Below are 14,141 nucleotides of genomic sequence, written 5' to 3' on the forward strand. Positions count from 1 at the left end.
CGCAAAAAGAGTCCGTGCCAGGCTGAGTACGACTTTATTGGTGCCGGGGAAGGGCCGGGCGCGGCTCCTCCGGTGCTCGCCACCGCCATCGCCACCGCCGCCGCCTCACCGGCGCTGGTTCAGCCCCGCCAGGTTCTTGATCTGTGGGCACAGGGAGAACGGGGTTTAGTGCCGCTGTCCCGGGGCGGCCGCCGGAGCAGGTGCCGAGGGGAGGCCCCTGTGCTGCGAGCAGTGATGCGGGGGGCGAGAGGCATCACTGTGGTCTGGGGACAGGCAAGGATCAAACTGGATCCACCTCCGGCCACCCCTCTGACCGGAACCTGCACTCCCGGTCAGTAGGTTTCAGCTTGGGTTTATTTCTGCGGCCATGCAGACCTCGGCAGTGAATTTACGCTCACTCATTCATTTTGCAGAGACCTGCAGAACTCAGCACGCCTGGACAGTGCTACCCTCGGGACACCCTGGACGTGGGAGGTTCGGGATGTGTTCCCCTAATAGTTATGTATTGGGATGATTCTGCCCTAAAGCCATCTGACTACAACCCAGCCCGCTTCAGAATCCATCCAGTTCCTCCCGTTTATCTGTGCAGTGGATCTGCTGCAGGGACAGACCAAACCTCGGCAATGGGAGATATCCCAGACCCGAGAGCATCGTGTGGATGTAAAACGGAGCCCGGGATTTCTCTAGTGGAGGATCCTTTTGGCATATGCAGGTATGAAAGAGGAGAGACACTAAATTTCACCATAACTGCAGGGGGAAGGAGGTGGGAGAAATTATTGAGAAGTGCTTCATCAGTAAAAACAATTTCTAATTTATGTTCCAGCCTGTTTGTCTTGTCCTGATACAAGGTAAATGTATTTCTGGTAACAAGGAAATCACTTTGTTGCTAAATGCGATGGGAGTTGTCCGAAAATAGAATCACAGCAAGGCCCTGAAGCCCGTCAAAAGTCACTCCTGGGTACACAAAGAGCTATTTCTCAGAGGAAGTGCAGTTCCCTCTGCATGGACAGAAAGCAGTCCAGGACACTACCAAGAAGTGAATGAATTCTTGGAAGGGCACTGGGGTCAAATGAAACAGCCTGAGGAAGTCACCCTGCTGGCTCAGGGACAGGTGCCACCTCCCAAGTATCCATGGGGCCACTGACCCTCTGTCAAGATTTCCAGCACAGGGCCTGGCAGAGGGAGAGATCTTGTGACAAGCAAGGGAGGACAGTTGTATTTATTCTGGTCACCTCTCTCATCCCTAAAGCTCACCCTGCAGCTTCTGACGTACTTTCCTTATGCTCTATTACAAGTTATTTCACCACAAAACAGTGAACTAACGCCAAACTACCCAGGAAATCACCCTTAAGTAAATCTAAGTTATGAAAGACGATTGTTTTTCCATGTTGTCCTCTAGATTTGGGAGGAAAACACATGATGACATTCAGAAGCAATTCTGCTCTCACAGCCCAGCTGGTTTCAGCATTACTTACAGTAACTGCAGCTCCCATCAGACCCTGGACAACGGCTTCTCCAGTGGATTGTACCTGGGAGACACAGGGAGAACACGACCTTTTGCTTCCTGCAGTTGCACTTGTGGCCCCCAAACACACAGATGGAACGGACAACAAACGTATTTGCTACAGAAAGGTGCTGACAGCACCACAGACAAGTGACAGCCGCAGATAGGACACATGGAAGGGGTTTCCTGGGATGTCTCCTAACCATTGGGACAGTCTGACAAAGAGGGCAGCTACATGTCATTTTACTAAAAAACACATAATAGTTTATTGATTGTGAACTGACAGCAACAAGGGTGTCTCTCAGCAGATGTGGGATCTGCAGGATGGAAAAGCCAGGTGTGCCCGCATATATCCTTGGGGAGAAGGGATTTGCTGCATGCACACTTGTCCCTAAGGTTACCTGACTGGCAGTATTGCTCATGGTCATGGCATCAGCTACTCTGTTTTCCAGGAAGCGCCAAGTATCCTCGAAGTCAGGGGACGAGTCCTGCATCATCACCAGCTCAGTGGTGTTGTAGATGCCAGTGAGCACAGCCCGGCGAGTGTACCAGTTAAACTGCAGGGGCACAGGAGGACAGAGACAAAGCTGTGATCTGAATGCACATCAAGAGTGCAGCTATCAGAGAACAGCAAGGGAAAATCACACACCCACAGCACGTTCCTTCCCCATACAGGCGAAGTTGCCATAGGCAGCTGGATCTCTCAGGGCCTGTGACAAAACTCTTTCTGTTCTCTTTGTGCTCCTAAAAACCCACGTGAAGGAGTCTCTGAGGCATGAGAATACTCTGCCTGGCTCCTGGTGTTGGGAAAAGCGACCTGCTGTGAGGACTTTAAATCCCTTTACTGGGAAAGAGGGAGCAGGCTCAGCATCACAGCTTGCCCGGAAAACTCATGTAACCAGTCAGAAGGTGCAAACAAAACACCAACATTAGAACCTCTTCTAATCCCTGCATCAGTGAGACTTTAGGAACAGCTCAGTGCAGACACTAGCTCCAACATGTTGATTTGACTTGCATAACACATAAGGGACTTTCAGTTCCTGAAGCAATTGTGTTCTTTCAGTTGTCTTCTGGTTTATTCCTTTAATTTTTCGGCCATCTTATTTATTTTTCACTGCAGTAGCTTCTCTTTTATACACAGATAAAAGAAGTTTATTAAAGTAGTTTGTTAAAATGGTTCATTTAGCTTTTTCCATCTCTCCCTACATCTATAAGAATTAAAGTAATTTATTAATTGCTATAATTAAGGTTATAATTTTCTTTTATTTCCTGCCAGAAAGATGAAAGCTTTAATAAGCTACTGGTATTTTTAGGTAGGTTCTTTAAAGGTTTTCAAGTCAAGTCTGTAAATGCTACTGCTGGTGGAAGAGAGCTGTTTGACAGACCCACTGCTCACTCACTGAAAACAGGATCAACTTCTTAGTCTCAAAATCTCAACAACTTTGTCTGTATCTTCAAAAACAAAAAAGAAGAGCACTTAAGAGCCTAGGAAAGTAGGTCCTTTTAATTTGCACTAATCCCATTGGCAGTAATTTGCATTTAGTCTCAGTGGCTCTTAAGAAATTAGACTGTAGTTTATAAAGACCCTTGGGTCCCTCTGCAATGTCTTCTTCACTCAACAAAGGAGCCATTTGCAGAGGGACTCAACCCCACTCCTACTTGAACCCATGATTTTGCTGAGGGGTAGAACCAGCTTGTCCCCAAAGCACAAGGACTCACATCTGTGGACTGGTCCCCAGCATAGTGCCAGATATCATCGATCATGCAGGTGAGGAGGTTGAGGCTCGAAGGGATGTTACGTGGGAGTAACAGGACACTCAGGGCCTGCAAAGGAAACACACACAGAAATGGGAGCCCAAGAGAGAAGGATGCAATTTAAGCAGACCAACAGTGCTCTGCTCTGTTATGTTTTCCCTGTTGCTGCTGACTTGCCTCCAGCTCCCAGTGACAAGTCCTCCCAGCTCTTTGCAGTCCTTACAAGCAACAGGATGTGCAGGGAACACACAGTGTGGCTGGCAAGTTCAGGCCTCACCCTGTACTGGAGCCGAAAGATCCCTGCTCAGTTCAGACATCCCTGTGCCTCTCTGGCATGGAAACATCTGAGGCTCAGCTGACTCATCCTGTGCTGTGCCCTTGTGGGTAGGGAGTCACATCTCTCATTTCTCTGAATTTGACTTTGAACTCAAGAGTGGCAACCAAGGGCAGAACAGCACCAGCCATAATGGCCCTGCTGGGATCCTGCAGCCTTTGAACATAATCACACAATGCCAGGAGAGACACAAACCACCCACATCCTTCACAAGGTAAATTATGCTAATCTGGAAGAACAACATGAAGCCTGTACTCTCTCTCTGTGCATGGGGTGCTGGATTCAGCTGCCCAGAGGCCAGCAGTGGTTCTGGACAGAGGCTGACCTCACAGCAATCTTTGCAGCCCAAGATTAGGAACTCTTTGCTTGTCACTGTGGCCACAATTCAATTCCTTTCCCACGCTGGGAAGAACGGCTTGAGAGTTAAATCTGTATTTTGAAGCATGGAGCCCTCTCAGTTCACAGCTCTACCCTCAGGCTGCCAGGGTTTTGTCAGTCAATGACAGTTTCCTGCAGCAAAGCAGTTCTGCATTTCCAGGTGTCAGGTGATCCCAGTGCAGCCACAGCAACGCTGCACAGAGCCTGACTTGCAGTGACACTGCAAATAGGACTGAGCAGAGACACAGGTTATACCCTGGGGATGCCAGATGGGTGGAGTGAACAACAGAGAGCTTTGCCTTTCCAGAACTGCGAGAAATAGTTGCTCTAAGGTCACCTTTAACTGCCTCCTTCCAAGGTTGCTCTCCTCTTGAAGGCTACTAATCATTTGAACCAGCCAGGGCTTCATTTACAACCTTGAACTAATCTGGTGGAGAGACTATGTTGAAAGTCACAGGGTGTTTAAAATACACACACGCAAAGGAGACAATGTTGGTATTACTTTTATACCTGGGGCCATTTCTCAATATATGGAATCAGCATCCTCAGTCTGGCTTCCACAGCATGCCTCAAGAATTCATCTATAGGCTTCTTCCTGGGTAAGGAAAAAAATAATTAGGAAGCACATCCAAGTTAAATTCAATTCTGATCTTGAAAGATCAATCTCCACCTGGCTTAGCATTAGATAAGCAAAGTGTTATATATCCTTCATGCCTTTGGTTCTAGTCTGTATCTGGGAAAATGGCTTTATTTGGGTAGACTACACTTTTAACTTATCTGTGTCCCAGGTGGCCTCTCTGTCTACGCAGTTCCCAAAATCTGCAAAGGAAGACATTTGTTCACACCTAGTACTCACTCTGCTTCACCCAGCTGCACTAGTTTCTGCTCCTTCTCCAGCAGCTTGGACAATTTGGTGTTGCACTCAGACACGAAGTGCAGGATCAGTTCACTGCCATCACTGTGAAACATCCCTGCTGCAGCAACAGAGAGGCCCAGGGTCTGTAGGGAAGAGGGGAGAAGCACAGACCAGGTCAGACACTGCTAAGAGGGATCCAGCTAGAAAAAGTTTCATTAATTTTGTGGAAGACATTATGTGAATTTAAACAAAACAACGCTGCATTAAAAAGCACTTCCTGTACATGTTTTCCTCTCTTTAGGATCACTACTCTACCTCATGCCTTAGTCTAACTCTGAGGGGGTTATCTGTAGCAGCTGGGTTTCATTCCGGCCCAGTAGCATTTGCTGACTTAGGTGCATCGCCCAAGAGTATGTGGGGGAAGCATGCAGGCCTGGCTGTCTCTGCACTTCAGCTCCATCCAGTTTTCAACTGGTTTGTTGCTTCTGTCCCCACATACCTTGGCTCCCTCTGCAATGGCCTCTGCAGTCCAGCCATGTTCAGGCACAAACTCCAGCGCCGCTGTGAGGATTCGATGCTGCAGCTGCTCCTCGCTCTCATAGTCCTCAGACTCCTGGCCACCCTGGCCAGTGTAACTATGAGAAGGTATTGTTACAGTGAGGGGAATGTCACCACCAAACATCAGAACCCTGGACTCTGCCACTCACTCACTGACACCAGGCACATTTTGAGACATGCTTAGTATAAATCTGGCCTCCTCCAGTAAAATCCTTCCCTGTCCAGAAAAACGATTCTTAACGCACCTTTGCTGTGAGAGAAGAGAAAAATAAGGGAAGGAGGGCTCAATGCAGATGCCTACACAGAGACCAATCAGCCCCACATTCCCCCTCCTTTACAGAAAACTAAACTACAACCTTTTCTAACACGGGCATATGGTCAACATATTGTCCCTATTTTTTTAGATTTACACAAAAATCCAGAAGCAAAGACATACCCTTTGCAGACAAGAAAGCTTCCCTCTTGAAAGCAAGTCCCATACTGTTTCCATGGTGGAATTTGCACTGTCACAGCAAACCAGCTCTCTAGCTGCTACAGTCTGGGGCTCCTTAACTCTGGATCTTGTTGTCTTCAAGTTTCAGATGCGAGTTTCAGGAAAGCAAAAGCCCTCCAATCCCTCTGCCCGTGGGACAGTGCCAGAAGGAGCTGGTGAGTTACCTGGGGCAAGGGCCCTGGGGTTCCTCTTCAGGCTGGTGCCCAGCTGGAGGCGAATCAAAGTGCTGCTGAGAGGAAGATGTCAATGGCTCCTTCCTGTGCTCGTCGGATGCTCTCCTCAGCGTAGCCGAGGCCTGGAGAGCACGGAGTGGTGGGTAGTGCTGGCACCTGACCACTGCAAGGGAAACCAAGAGTCAGCATCTCCTTCCCACACCAGGACACACAGAAAATTCAGGTGGAGAGTTGTGGTGAACACAGCTGAAAAGAACAGAAATTCGTAGAGCCTTTTTTTACGCTTCTGATTAGTTCCAGTCTCAGCTGAGCTCATGTCTACGTGAAAAAAAATAAAGCAAAAATGTTTTGTGAGGGAAAGAACAGTGAAAATGGCATGTATTGCAAATAGTTTCCCAATCTTGGACTGGAAACCAGGCACCCAAACATGCCCTGTCCCCTTTTTAGCCCTGATTAAGGGGTTAGGTGGAAGGCACTGACCTCCGAGCAGGGGCCAAGAGGCAAGTCCTACTCGGGAGCCGAACAGCCGTGACAAGACACCACATCGTAATCACTGACCGATTACTCAACGACACTCTGGGGGGAACTTTTAATTTAGCCGCTGGTTTTTGGGTTCGTTGGTTTGTGTTTTTTTTAACAAATTTCGTTTCACGGCCGACGCTTTTAAAGAAAATACCACCCAGCAACCCCTCCTTCAAACCCACCCGCTCGGCGCCCGCCGCGGTTCCCTCACAGCCCTCGTGCCCTTCACCTCACCTTACCCCGCCCCGCCCCGCCCCGCCCCGATCATCGGGGCGCGCGCACGGGAGCGCGCACGGGAGCGCGCACGGGAGCGCGCCTCCCCCCCCCCTTCCCTCCCCGCGCCGCGCCCCCGGCGCGCCCCCCGCCCCTCACCCGCGCGGCCCCGCCACAGCCGCCAGCCCGCGCGCCGCAGCCCGCCCGCCGCCGCCATCTTGGAAGCGGGCAGAGCGCGATGACGTCGCGGTGACGGCGTCAGACCGGGACGAGCGACCGGGGGCGAGCGGGCCGAGCGAGGGAGGTGAGCGGGGAGCGCGGCGGACGGGGACGGCGGTCCCCCTTTTTTCCCCTTAAAAATCTTTTCTCAGACCTCGCCTGAAGCGGTGTAGGGGGGGGCGGGGGACGGACTGTGTGTGTGTGTTTAATTCCTTCACGAAATTCCCCTACGTGTCCTGTCCTTGCTCCCTCCAAACCGTCCCTGCTCGGCGACCGAGAGGTTTAATTTCGCCTGTTCTCCATGTGCTTAAAATGCGCACCTGCTGTAGGGCCCGCAGCCTTGCGCCGCGTCCCGGCCGCTGGAAGCCGGAGCATTCCCGGCCGCTGGAAGCTGGCTGTGCTGCGTCAGGAGGCTGCAGTTTACAGCCCTGACGTGCTGCAGAACCCTGGAATGGTTTGGGTTGGAAGGGACCGTCACGATCATCCCGTTCCAACACAGCAGGTTTCTGATCCCGCTGAAGCGGAACCTGCGGTATTGTTTAGTCCCTTTCCTTTCCCTGTTCCTCAGGGACTGTTAAATGTGTGCGACACGGAGATAAGGGCCCCTCCTCACACCACCCACCCGGCATCTTCGGCCTCCTCCCCGCATCTCAGGGCACTGAAGGTGGTGGTGCTGTTGGTGCAGGTTGGGCTCTGACTGATCTTGAAAGGTCACAGCCTGCTGTTCAGAGAGGAAGGTGTCACTTCGGGTTTATCTTTCCCACCTTAGCCTAACAGCTTAAGTATCTCTTGATATTTTCAGCTTTCTTCTTGGGAAAGGTGACTTTTTAATGGGATTAATATGTGTGTTCATGAGTGTTACTGTCTGCTGTAGCTGCTTAGCTTGTGTCACACATGCAAAGCCAGCTGTGAGATGTTACAACCTGCGGTGTACATTCGAGGTGTACATTCCCCACCTGGTTGGCATTGTGGTTGTTTTAGTGTGAATTCCTACCTGAGTAGCTGAGAAAAGGCACAGAGTGCCCCATTCTAAATTTGTTTGCAGTTTCCAGGAGAGAGGGGGAGTCCACAGCACCCAGAGCCAGAGGAACTGTAGGTCAAAATCCACTCCCCACCTGACTGCAGTTAAATTTGCTACAGCATATCCACGAGCTGTGCTTCAGTGACAGCGTTGTGGCAATAAGGCATTACCCAGGATGTGTGATGTAGTGATTCCTGGTAAAGACCTTGCTTACAGCTGTCTCTCCTGAAGTAGGTGTGTGGTGTGCAGCTAATTGAAGACATGCTGGGCAACTGTTCTGGTCACCAGTGCTCTCTGTTCTCTGTGGTTGTGTTAAATTATGAAGAAAATAGGTTTATGTTGGATAGAGGAAAGAGGAGAGGTCATCGGGTTCAGTAGCTGGTGCTGCTGTGAGAACTGGTGATGATGGGATACTATTGCCATACAAAGAATACAATCTCATATAAAGTATCAGTGAGACAGCTTTCTCAAAACTGTCACTGAAGGTTCTGTTCTGCTCCTCCCTCCCTGTAATTTGCTCACCCTGTGCAACCAATCATAACGGTGGGAAGAGCCTCAATCTGGAATGCTGGAATGCTGAAAGTTACTTTTTTCTTCTGTTGTACTGCGTAAGCAAACTCTGCTAGGTTGTGTTTGGAGTAGGAGAGACAAGGCAGTGTTTATATTCAAATAGCTGTCACTGCTCAGGAAATTCAGAAATGCTGTCTTATTCAGATTTTTAAGGAAAGCAGGTGAGTTTTTTGTTGTTTTTTGGTTTCTTTAAAGCACAGCATGCAGCCTTCCAGCAAAACTAGTGCCTGAACGGGAGAGAAACTGAGTTATGGCCTGAAGTGTAGCTCTTTCTTCATGTCCTTTTAACGCACAGCTTGTGGGAACTTTGTGCTGCCTGCCTCCAGAAAATTATCCCCATTTATTAAAAAACACCTCAACCGATTACATCACAGTGCACAGAGGTTTGTGCTGTGCTCAGCACTTACCCTTCCTCTCCTTCTCCCGCCCTGTTCCTCTCCCAGCCACTGCCAGGTTTGCTGCTGCTGAAATGGGGGAGTATGGAGTCACTCCAGGCCAGCGTGTGGCCATCGTCTGGGACAGCTCCTCGCCGGTCGAAGGCCTCAAGGATTTGGTGGATAAAGTCCAGGCGCTGGTGGGAGCTGATAATCGTGTCTCTGTGGAAAACGTTAACCAGCTGCCTCAGTGTAAGAATGAGCTTAATTTTTCACTGTTTCCTTAACAGGGTAAGGGTTCTGCTGCTGTGTGAGCCAACACCTTCCTGCTTTGGGAGTCAGCACTCAGAACATCACCTGCTGCTGGCTCTTACCCTGGGCAATCCAGCAGGGGAAGTGTTGCACCCTGGCCGTGCTTCTATGCTTGGTGTCTTTAGTCAGTTGTTGCTGTTGCACACAAGCATGAGGGCTGAGGGAGGTGGAACTGGTGTATTAAGCTGTATGTGTACATGTGTAAAATTGTACCATCTTCCTCTTTCTTCTCAGCGGCTCACAGGGAGTCCAGTTTTGATGTAATCCTCTCGGGCATGGTACCAGGCAGTACAGCACAGCACAGTGTGGAGCTCCTGGCAGAAGTAGCTCGGATACTTAAGCCAGGGGGCCGTGTCCTCCTGAAAGAACCAGTGGTTACAGAATCAGGTGAGAGAATCTTGCTTCCATGGCAACATAGCATTTCTCGTGAGGATTAGGCTGAAATAGAAAGGACAGGAACCCCAATTGATGTTCAGAGATTTTCATTCTCCTGATACACTAACCCAAATCACGAGGTTTTTATCCTGTGCTTAAGCTGGTATCCATCAGAGATGTTTGCAGTCACTCTGCTTCTATCAAAAATGCTGGATAGGCTTGTTCCTAAACTACACTGAAAAGCTTCAGTGATCACTGTTTTCTCCTCAGGGTGCAATGTTAAGTAGTTGTAGATGTTGTGTTTCTGAGGAGCTTCCAAAGTGGTTTTAAAAACAGGTAACAGGTGCTGAAGAGAGTGCCCCAGAAGCCAGTTGAGAAATAGTTATCCAGAAAAGGTTAAAAGTGGTTGGACTGGGGTTTAAGAGAAAAGCCAGAGCGCCTGCCATGGTACAGCTAGAGGAGCCATGAGAAGGTGAACACAAGATGATTTCTTAATGTAATGTGTTCATTTAGGAGTCCATGTTTTGAAAACTTTATGAGTAGTTTTCTTTAATAAGTAAAAATGTTTGGGAGTGAGTTTGTTTGGGGTTTGAGGCTGGGTTTTTTATCTTATTTCAATGGGTATTGATTGGGTTGAGTAAAGTTTTGGCATATATAGAACATACTTGGAGCTAGAATGGGTTTGTGACCCCACGCTGTTATTTTAATGAACAAGCTGCTGCTGCTTTTTCTGCTTTGTTCCTGCTGTCAAGCAGAAAGGGCCCAATTTTAGTGCAGAGGTTTGGCTCAAGAACTTCCCTCTAAAGTTCTTGCTCTTCCAGGTTTCTCAGTGAGCTGTATTCTTGTTCTTGCCTCCTCCTACTCTCTGCTTTTGTGTCTTGCAGGAAGCAATGGCAAAATCAAGACAGCAGCCAAGCTCCTCACAACTCTGACTCTCTCTGGGTTGGTGGAAGTGAAGGAGGTAGGCATGTGTTCACCATTTCCAGAAATGCCTTCGGGCAGTTGCTTGGGGATTTGCTGGGAGATGAAGTTTTTAGCTACCCTGGTTTGCTGTAAATGGCCACTGCCTGGCACAAACTTTAGTTATTGTCAGCGTGGTGTTTTTCTTCAGGATTGAAAGTACTGACTATCTGTTCACTGGAATGCTGGGCTTGGTGGTAAAAGAAGGGGTTCTGCATGAGGTTAACTTAAAATCTTACTTTGCAGCTGCAAAAGGAAGCGCTGAGCCCAGAGGAGGTCCAGTCTGTCGGAGAACATCTGGGTTACCAAGGCAGTGACCTTCTCATTGTTCAGATAGAAGGCAGGAAGCCCAATTTCGAAGTGGGATCCTCCAGTCAGCTCAAACTGTCCTTTGCCAAGACACCTGGTCCTTCAGGTAAGGAGTGGAGCATGCTGAATATCTGGATTTCCTGGCTCTCAGTGACAGGCATCACTTGGAACAGGGAGACAGTTCCCAAGCAGGGAGTGCTACAGTAAAAACCTATGAAGTCGGGCTTTCCAAAATTGCTTGAACTCTTTATTTGTTGGGAGTAGATGGGGTAAAAGCTGCAATAACTGCTGTTTCTTCCTTTGTTTTGACTCCAGGAAAACCCTCTGTGGACCCAGCTGCTGCCAAGCTGTGGACACTGTCTGCCAATGATATGAATGATGAAGAGATGGTAAGTGGTTTTTTTTTGTGAGGCTTTGCTATTCTTTCTCTCTCCCCATTCTTTCCTATTCTAAATACTTTCAGTCATGCCTGTTAGGAAGCTTTACAACTTCAGAGGTAGAAAAATCTCCCTAAGACAAAATAGCTCATCTCCTTCATGGGGTCTGGAGAGCTCAGTGGTGTGGTGAGGGCAGAGAGGAGGCAGGGATAAGAGGGCACAGCTGCAGCACTTTAATGCCTGTGTACAGATAGCACCATGTCTTCGAACGTAACTTAGCAGTGTCATTCCCTACTGAAAAGTCCATTTCCTGCATTTTGTTTCCCATGGTGTGTTTTCAGGATCTTTTGGACTCTGATGAGCTGTTGGATTCAGAAGATTTGAAAAAGCCAGATCCATCATCCCTCAGAGCTCCATCCTGCAAAGAAACGGGCAAAAAGAAAGCCTGCAAGAACTGGTCAGTGCTGGAATTGATGTATCGGTGAACCTTTCAACTGGAGCATTAAACTCTTAAGAGTTGGAGGGATTTAAAAACGATTGTAGGCAATTTGCTGTTCTTCAGAGCCTTATTCTCTTGGTTCATGTCCTTTCTTATCTTAGTTATTGGAATGTAAACACAAATACAATGAGAATTGGCCTGTGACTGCTACAAATTATCACAATGGTGTGTATTATCAACAGCCATCCTGGAGGTGGCTGCATAGCTTGTGCAGCTTGCCTAAAACCCTGGTTTCTCACATTCCAAGGAGAAACAGCACAAGTAGCGAGTGCTGTAGTGTCATTTCCCACTCAGTTTTAACTTGAGGAGTGTTTCAACACTTGCTATACAAACCATGGTGCTGAAGAACAAAGTGAGGAGCGTGAGTCCCAGAGTCAGCTGTGAGGGCTGTTGCACGTGAGTAGGGCTGGCACAAGTGTTGATGACTCATGACCTTTAAGCAGAAAGATGCAGGTGACTTCTTTGTTTTTCTTCAGCACATGTGGCCTGGCTGAAGAACTGGAACAGGAGAAGAAGAGCTCACAGCCCAAATCTGCCTGTGGAAATGTAATTAGTAATTTTTGTCTCTGTACTGTGGTTTGCAGTATATGATCTCTGTGTAAGAATTGCATTCCCTAGTAACTGCTGTCTGAGCTGGATCACTGCTTCCACACACTGCCTCTGCAGCTTCTGCAGAGCTCCAGCCTTTGCCCTGTGCTCACGGGCTCTGTACCAGCACATGCTGTCTTTTCTGTCTTCCTAGGGGAGTCAGAGTGAGCAGTGAGCCTTTTCCCCCTGCTCAGAAGCTAACCAGGGATCTGCTCAAGGAGGGCTGCCTTTGGGGAGCTCAGGGGACTCCCCCAGCCTGGGCACACCGGGTGGGGTGGAGACATTTCTGTGTGAGCCCAATGCCTGCACAGCTCTGCCATCCGCACTAACCAGATGTGTTGAGAAGGGGGTAGAAGGGAAGCAGTTTCTGTGCTCTTACATGCTGAGGAGCATGAGACATCTCTTGAGCTGGAGAAACCATGTCACGGGAAGAAACCTGAAAGTGGCACCTGATAACAGACAGTGCTTCTCTTTCCCTTGCCAGTGCTACCTGGGGGATGCATTCCGCTGTGCCAGCTGCCCTTACCTGGGGATGCCTGCCTTCAAGCCTGGAGAGAAGATTCTCCTGCAAGAGAACCAGCTGCACGATGCCTAACAAAGACATGTCCTGCCAAGGACTCTGCTGCTTTTCCGTCACTCTGAGGTTCTTCCTGCAGTCCTCATCCTCTCAAACTCATGCTCTCCACCTAATACTCCATGTGTGGAGGGACACTGCGGGCACTGACACTGCTGTGAGCTCACCGCTTGCCATCAGCCTTGGGCTACCTGATCGTCTGGTGACAAGTCATGTATTAGACTTCATGTTACACCTTGTTTTGGCTGACCTGACTTGATCCTGGACGCTGGCTGTCACAGCATGTCCCACCAGCAGAGGGAAGTACAGTCACGTGTCAGGTTGTCCTTGTGTGCCTGTGGCATTTCCCATGCCCGTTTCCTACAGCTCTAATTAGTCCTGATTTTCCCTGGTGAATCAGCAGCTCTGGCTCAGCCCCCGGCATGAGTGGGCTCCTGCTCTCTTTGAAATTTGAACCTGCAGCCCCTTATCATGTGGAGATGGCTCAGCAGCTCCTGTGGCAAGTCAGGAGCTTGAGCAGTATGTACACTTAGCAGTATGTACTCTTAGCAGTGTGCATGATCTTCTTAGGAAAGGCTGGCAGGCATGATCAATTTCCAGGTGTTTTGGGAGTCCCCTACCCCCAGCTGTTTCCAGCAAAATGACAAAGTTTCAGTCCCACCAAGAACTCCTGCCTTTAAGGCAGGGAGCTGATGAAACTAAACTGATAACACAAGGGCAATCTGAGACTGTCACCTCTCTTGGTGGTCACCCAAGTGAGTTACCTGCAGTGTCAAATACTTAAGAACATAGCAATAACTTAATCTCTAGATGATCTTTGGTCGCCATCTGCTCCCTCTCTGTGAGATACTATTTATTTGTGTAGTTACTGCTAGTGAAGCATCCTGCAGGTGTGGGATGAGGGTGCTGTTCACATTTTGTGCCGGGCTTGCTTCTCACCCAGGGAGGGGGAGGAGGAAAGCCCACATCCAGTGTCTCAGTGGGGATTGTTTTGTTTGGGGCTCTTGCGCTACAGGATGTGACTGCTTATTGTGTGCTACCTGAGTTACTAAACTCATGGAGGGTGCTGGGATGAAAGGCTGCTCTGTTCTTGAAATAAAAGTGACCAATAATAAAGCCTTTGTTTTAAGGCTGGTATGAGTGGTATTCTAAGTGTGTTTCTCCTTCTTCTTGGCCT

At 49.0% G+C, this 14,141-nt stretch overlaps 2 protein-coding genes across 2 annotated transcripts; one reads left to right on the top strand and one right to left on the bottom strand.

The window, feature by feature from the left end:
• Positions 1–17: 17 nt before the first annotated feature.
• On the bottom strand, positions 18–7,018 carry COQ9 (coenzyme Q9). Its single transcript, XM_032121718.1, has 9 exons — positions 6,946–7,018; positions 6,043–6,214; positions 5,327–5,462; positions 4,828–4,970; positions 4,482–4,566; positions 3,224–3,328; positions 1,906–2,061; positions 1,476–1,529; positions 18–141 (listed from the first exon to the last, which is right to left on the bottom strand). Exons 1-9 carry the CDS (start codon positions 7,001–7,003, stop codon positions 106–108), a joined length of 945 nt encoding a protein of 314 aa, XP_031977609.1. The 5' UTR covers positions 7,004–7,018; the 3' UTR covers positions 18–105.
• Positions 7,008–14,110, top strand: CIAPIN1 (cytokine induced apoptosis inhibitor 1). The gene is made up of 9 exons (XM_032121719.1): positions 7,008–7,090; positions 9,040–9,222; positions 9,517–9,669; positions 10,542–10,618; positions 10,864–11,032; positions 11,242–11,315; positions 11,645–11,760; positions 12,279–12,348; positions 12,875–14,110. The coding sequence occupies exons 2-9, from the start codon at positions 9,066–9,068 to the stop codon at positions 12,983–12,985; spliced, it is 927 nt and encodes a 308-aa protein (XP_031977610.1). The 5' UTR covers positions 7,008–7,090; positions 9,040–9,065; the 3' UTR covers positions 12,986–14,110.
• The last annotated feature ends 31 nt before the right edge of the window (positions 14,111–14,141 follow it).

Source organism: Corvus moneduloides, chromosome 12 (genome assembly GCF_009650955.1).
Source record: "Corvus moneduloides isolate bCorMon1 chromosome 12, bCorMon1.pri, whole genome shotgun sequence".
In the NCBI taxonomy this organism is placed as follows: Eukaryota; Metazoa; Chordata; class Aves; order Passeriformes; family Corvidae; genus Corvus; species Corvus moneduloides.